The sequence below is a fragment of the Lytechinus variegatus genome, chromosome 14, assembly GCF_018143015.1.
Source record: "Lytechinus variegatus isolate NC3 chromosome 14, Lvar_3.0, whole genome shotgun sequence".
In the NCBI taxonomy this organism is placed as follows: domain Eukaryota; kingdom Metazoa; phylum Echinodermata; class Echinoidea; order Temnopleuroida; family Toxopneustidae; genus Lytechinus; species Lytechinus variegatus.
In genome coordinates this window covers 2,313,810-2,320,158 of record NC_054753.1, presented here as the reverse complement: position 1 = coordinate 2,320,158, position 6,349 = coordinate 2,313,810, and the positions used below count along the sequence as shown (strand labels likewise).

The following is a 6,349-nucleotide window of genomic DNA, read 5'->3' as shown; positions in this document are numbered from 1 at the left end:
TCCGTTTCTCTAAACCTACAATATTCTTTTGGCAAGGGACCTAGGTACCAGGGGCCGTATGTACAGTTTCATAAAGTTACCATTAAAGGCCAAATGCAACCCTATAGCGAGTTGATTTAACATATAGGACACCTTTTAAATCACTTCTACAACTTAAAGGCTACCATCTGACACAGGAAATAGAACAGAAATAAAGTTTCAAAAGTCAGAAAGGGTAATCTAATCCAGTGAAATTTCCATTAAGATCTAGTGTAAAACAAGCAAAGTTATTGCATTTTATATTTTCACTAATTTCCATAACGCTTGTATTTGCAACATTGGCAGTATAAAAGCGAGGAAGACAATGATGTAACATTATACGCGTTATTATATTTCAATTAATTCATCCAATAATGGAGATATTGTTTGATTTTCCAGTAACAAGTTACTTTATTTCATACCGTTACTTTATTTCATATCTTTTAAATACATAACCAGAGCTTTCAATATTGAACTAACTGCTCTTAGAAATATATGATCTAAACTGAAGATCGTGTGTGTGTGCGTGTGTGACAAAACCCGCTCTCACATATTATAATGTGCATACGGCTGTATTATGGAAATACTAAATAAGCGAAAATTTAAAAGACCATATCTGACTCATGAATGAGATTGTTAGATATATTGTTATCGTCACTATATAAAAATAAAACACAATACATTTGAATTGACTGTAAAGACTTAAATCACTTTTCTAATACCTTAATAAAACTGGCTTGTTACCAAGATTTTTTTTAAACTTATCTTGTGGGGAATCCCCAGGGTACTGAATATCTAAATAGAATGAAGAGGGGCGGCGCCTCATGTGGGCCGTTTTCCGGTAATGGGGAAATTGGTAGATATGAAGATACTTAATTGTGACAATCGCCGTCCCAGAGATTTATACATTTTTTTGAGGGAAGATGTGTAAGAATTAAAACGGAGCTAGAAAGTCATGGACAACCCCGGACGGTGCAAAATATCATGTAAAAGCAATGAATTAATTTGATTTAAGATTTTATTTTTCAATCCGCGAAGAGGTATGTGTGTACTTCATTTTCTCTGGTGAGAACCGAGAGTTGGAGAGGCTGGGGTGATTGATTTGATTGGTTGATTGATTCATTCATTCATTCATTGATAACGAATTTATTTCATTTCAAAATTTGAAAAACTTTACAAAGTTGTTCAACAACACTTAAAACCTAGTAAACTTTAACCTGGAGGAAGCTAGTGATAAAGTCATGACGAATATCAGGTACTCTTACGCAATATACCCCCCGGCACAGTCTGGGGCCCCCATTCGTTATGTCAAGTCATGATGACAAACGATTCAAGATTCATGGAAATTGTGTCGCAAGGTGAAGGGGGAGGGGCAATTAACGAAGGCGGTGGGGGAGGGGCAAAATAAGATCAAATGATATAACATCATGACACATTTGTTTTCCACCTTTCATTAGGCTACGTACAGGTCACATGCCATTAAAAAATAGTTAAAGGGAGACCAATCCCTGAAATTAGAAAGTGTGATTTCATCAATTTCATTTCCTTCTCCACACACATGTCACATAGAACATGTCGGGCTGGTTAAGGCTATTGTTTCGAGGGGCACCCAGATTTTTTGCGATTCGTAATTGCCATTGTCATTTCGTTGCATCATAATAAAAAAGTCAAATTTATGAATAAAAATTTACCGAGGCGGGGGGGGGGGGGGCTCTGGAAATCCTAAAGACCTCAATCCAGGATTATAATGAAACCCAGGAAACCTTGGTTTTAAGATTCCTGAAATTAATTGATGGCATCTTTCGTAAGTATAACTTGGCAATACGAAGACCATTGTTTGGTAGTAGTGTAATATTCACTCATGTGCTACAATGTCCCTTATTAATCATCAAGATAGGTTTCATTCCTTCACAATCGTTGAAACCGGAAACCGAGACAATGTGGGGTTTTCTTTGATCATGTTGGGTACGATTACAGGGGCCTCAGACGTTTATTTTTATTTAAGGGGGAAGTTGGATGCGCCAAAAATGTGGGGGGGGCTGACCATGAAACAAAAAAAAAATCGTATTCAATTGGTAACTTTTACGTTTGTGGATAATAGTTGGTGAGCGGCTGAAGCCCCCCTCCTCCATCCCGCCCCCGTTCCATGGCACCGCAATCATAACCGTACATGCCGGGTAATGGCTACAGTCACAACAACAGAACTGGTTCCAAATCGACCGATGGTTTATATATGGTATCATTGGTATTAACGTTGATCGAACTCGAGTAGATTTCGTTTGGTGTAACCCAAAGACCTTATAATATGGTGTAACCACTATTACGCTTAATGCTTTTAAATAATATTCCAACACCTGCTATTGCCGGCATAAACCATGATTGATGTTGCATGTAATAAATCGCTCATTTGTAACGTCATTCATGTGTTTGATAGTTTACATTATGAACCATAATGAACATAATAAAGAATTCAGTCATACTTAAAATTATTATAGTAGCCCCATCTTTGCGTCCCATCCAACGAGTGTCTACAAACTGATGGAAAATAACCAGAAACACTACGATAACGAGGAGCATTTAGAGAAAACCCCATTACTTTAGGGCAGTCAGATTCGCAAGATGTTGAAAGTAGCGCCAACGCAACCGATTCCAAATCGATCAATGGTATGGCATTGGAAACAGCTCTGATCGATCTGGAAGCGATTCCGTTGGTGCGACTGAGCATTCGTCATTCTGACGTCATCATGAACGGATGCCAATCTGAATATGAAATTTACAGCATTACGTAACAATATCTAGTTGAAAGTTCATAGATTTGCTTCGCTGTCATGTCGATCTCGCTGCGACACCGGCGCGCCGCGGAGTTCAATCAGGCAGGCCGAGATCACTAATGGAAGGATAAAATTCGCGTCAGCCTTGAAGGCTTTTTTTTTATCCGAAACGACATCGACTGTCATCTTTATATTCATGATGTATTGAGAGTACAATTATTTGAAATGTTGCGATTGTTGGTTTAAAGAATAGAATCAGACATGCCATGATTATCAATACCGTTACTAAGAAGATCATTAGCAGTGAGCGGTCTCGTATCAGATCCATTGTTCTTATTGCTTCTCCCTACGTTGTTGCTACCATTCTGTTGCGCGCTGGACGGATGATCATCGCCGATGTTGATCAAGTCTTGAGTTGATGTCCCCTTTCCGAATGCAGCAAACGTCGGATCGGACTCTGCTGTCCGGCTGGAAGGCACTTCGTAAGGTTTGGAGTTTCTCTTGGAGAGTTCGGTTAGCTCTTCGACGTCGTGTTGACTGCCGCGTCGTTTCTTCGACGTCAAAACGCAGACGATAGCTGCGACGATAAAGATGAGAAGGAGACCACCAACTGCTGCGATACCCATGATGATGGGAAGAGTGAAGAAAGCAGCTATGGCGTTCGGCGGACCTGAAGCAACTGGTGTCGTCTGAGGGCCTGTTGAAGGCTGTTGGGTCATCATGTTCGTAGGACTCTCAGGATTCTGAGGAAACATAGTTTTCTGTGGGAAGAATGTTGTCTGTGGTTTCCACCAGTCGAGTGTTGTCATATTACGTTGAGCGATCGTTGGGTCGAAGGGTCCTACTGTTGCTGTTGTGTTGCCTGATTCTGACGTCACATTTGTCCCATTGGTGCCTCCTTGCAGCGTCGTTGTTGGCATGGTCGTATTCTGTGGCTGCTGTGTTGTGTTTGTACGCAAAAATGGCGCTTGTGTCGTAGGTTCTTGTGGGGGAGTGGTAGCAGCTGCAGTAGCGTTTGGTGACGAACTGTTTGTCACACCCAATGTCGTATTACCATACGCCAGAGTGGTTGTAACATTGCCAGATGACATGGTTGTTGTTGCGTTACCTGGCTGGCTTGTCGTATTTACCGCATTTGTCGCGTTTGATGTGACATTCACCAACATGCTGGGCGTCGCTGTGACGTTCATCGGGGCCATGTCTGTGGAATAACTCGCCGTCGTCGGCCCCATCGTCTGGATCACCGTGGTTGGAATCTGGGTGGTCGGAATTGGATCGAGTGTCAAGGAAGCCTTTCTCGTCGCGATAAGAGCACCGTCGATATTGAGTGAACATACAAAAGGGTTTTCACTGGTAGTGTTGGTAATACCGGTAATGTAGATGGTTGCTGATTGTCCAGTAGGAGTCGTCTCTACCACATAGCTCTCTGTTACAGTTTCATGTAGGAGCCAGTTCACCTCTGCACCGGGCAACGTTGTGTGACACTCCATGCTCACATTCCCGCCAATCGTCACAAATATTAAAGAGTCATTAACAAAGAAATACTCATTAACAGGGTTGTCGACGACAACGATCTGTCCCAGACTGCAGTTCCGTGAAGCTTTATCCACGCACCCTGGATCGCGACAGGTAGCAAAACAGGACATGATCTTTCCATTCTCATCAGCGGTGGCGTTTAATGATGACGTGATGCTTTTCAACTCACTGTTAGTCGTTGTCGAATTGATGGGCGACGTCGAGATCGTACCGGACAGATAGCTTTCCCAGACAAGATCCCATTCGGGAACGCCGGGTTCGCTTTCACAGATGAACTCCAAGACATCTCCTGTCCGGACCAAGGTACTACCTCCCGTTACCCGACACTCTGGATAGATCGGTGACGGCTCATATGCAATAAGAATTGCCTCGCTCGACAACGGATTCGTTGCCGTCGTCGGTCGACACGCATAGGTGCCTGCATCGGCCATGGTCAGGTTTGATATGGTAAGGTTATATACCATGCATTCCGGGTTCGCATTATTGGCTTCGATCGCAAACCTTGGTTCGAGGTTTCCAGAAATAACTGCATCAACGGAGAGGATTTCGTCGGCTGGATTGACCCAGGAAGTCGACAGTCCACCGGCACCAGATACATAGCAGGACAGAGTCACACTATCCCCTTCTCTTACTAACTCGCTGCTTATATTTGTGCTTATTCCATTCTCAATACACTGTGCATTTCCACTGGTTACCGCATATATAGATAAATAAAGTGCTGTGACATAAAACACCGCACTGGCAGCAAGTTTGGTCAACATGATTTGTCCGAATGTATAACTTCCAAATATGAAATAATCACAATATAAAAAGCAGAAATCCTGTTTATTGGTGGAAATAGGAATGGTACGTTAAATCCAGATGAGAAAATATATCAAGTTTCTGTTCAAGAATTCAAGAGTCACAGTGAAGAGTTCTCAATTGAAATTGTTTTCTGGTGACGGCTCACGACCAAGCAAAATTTTTAACAAGAAAATGTGACAAAATAATCCAGCACTTTCTAGTCATATGCGGTAAAATATTCCTTTTCTAAATAATTTATGTAAAATCAATCCAATCCATGTTAAGGACGAGGAGTTATTGTTTCGGATTTTTGTTCCAAGATGCTGCGAAATATGTTTCTGCAAAACCTTATCCGACGCCAAAAATGAGCCAGGGGTTAAGCGAGAAGAGCACGAGCTTCCTCGACGAGATCTGAGCAAACTGGCTTAATGAATTATTTCGTCCTCCGTGGGTCATTATAAAGCGCACGGTTTTAAGTCAGCAAAGTATTACTCATCGCGTAACGCTCCAAGAAACAATCTTGTTACCCCTCTTTTCAATGTAAGCTCCTTTCGTTGCTCCGTGTGTGCTGCCGTTACCCCTCCCTAATATTAAATGCTACTGAGTCATTGGCTGTAAGGATTGTGTTGCAAGCGTAATTTGGGCGCAATCTACTACCAAATTCGATATTGTAATGCTATTACAACTGTCGTGTACTTCTTGTGCAGCGTTAATTCTAGTTGTATGTTACTTTTTTCTTTCTCTCTTTCCACTTTCTTTCTCTCCCTTTCTCTCTATTTAACACTTTTCCACCCTTTCTCTTTCACTGTGAAATGCCCGATATGATAACTGGTGATATCTGTATGAACATGGTTTCTTAGATAGCGTTAGTGACACAAATCTCCTTTGCCATATCTTTATTTATCAAGTTTGATATTGTCTTCTTCTATATAAAGTATTATAAAGCCTAGGTCTATAACGTTTTTCATAGCAACTGTATAGTCGAAAACCAGGTTTAGGTCATTATAGGTTTAATGGATGTCCAAAGCAAAGTTTTCCCAATAAACTGACCTGTATTTCATTTTATCGATTTAAATGAACATATGTGATAAACTATGTTAACTTGATTATATAATGGCAGACGCGTTAAGCTCAGCATGATAAAAAACAACGTTATAAAAGGCAAAAAGATATCGCTTTCGCATAAACAAAAGAAAGATCTATGTACCCGAAGTTTAAAGGCACTTTTTTCGTCACATTAT

General features: G+C 41.2%; 1 protein-coding gene across 1 annotated transcript; it reads right to left on the bottom strand.

Moving 5' to 3' along the window:
* LOC121427517 (mucin-17-like) lies at nucleotides 1-5,533 on the bottom strand. Its single transcript, XM_041623954.1, has one exon. The coding sequence runs from the start codon at nucleotides 5,084-5,086 to the stop codon at nucleotides 3,032-3,034; it is 2,055 nt and encodes a 684-aa protein (XP_041479888.1). The 5' UTR covers nucleotides 5,087-5,533; the 3' UTR covers nucleotides 1-3,031.
* Nucleotides 5,534-6,349: the final 816 nt, after the last annotated feature.

Coding starts and splice junctions, on each gene's coding strand:
- LOC121427517 (XM_041623954.1), bottom strand. CDS start 5,086: ATGTTGACCAAACTTGCTGCCAGTGCGGTGTTTTATGTCACAGCACTT.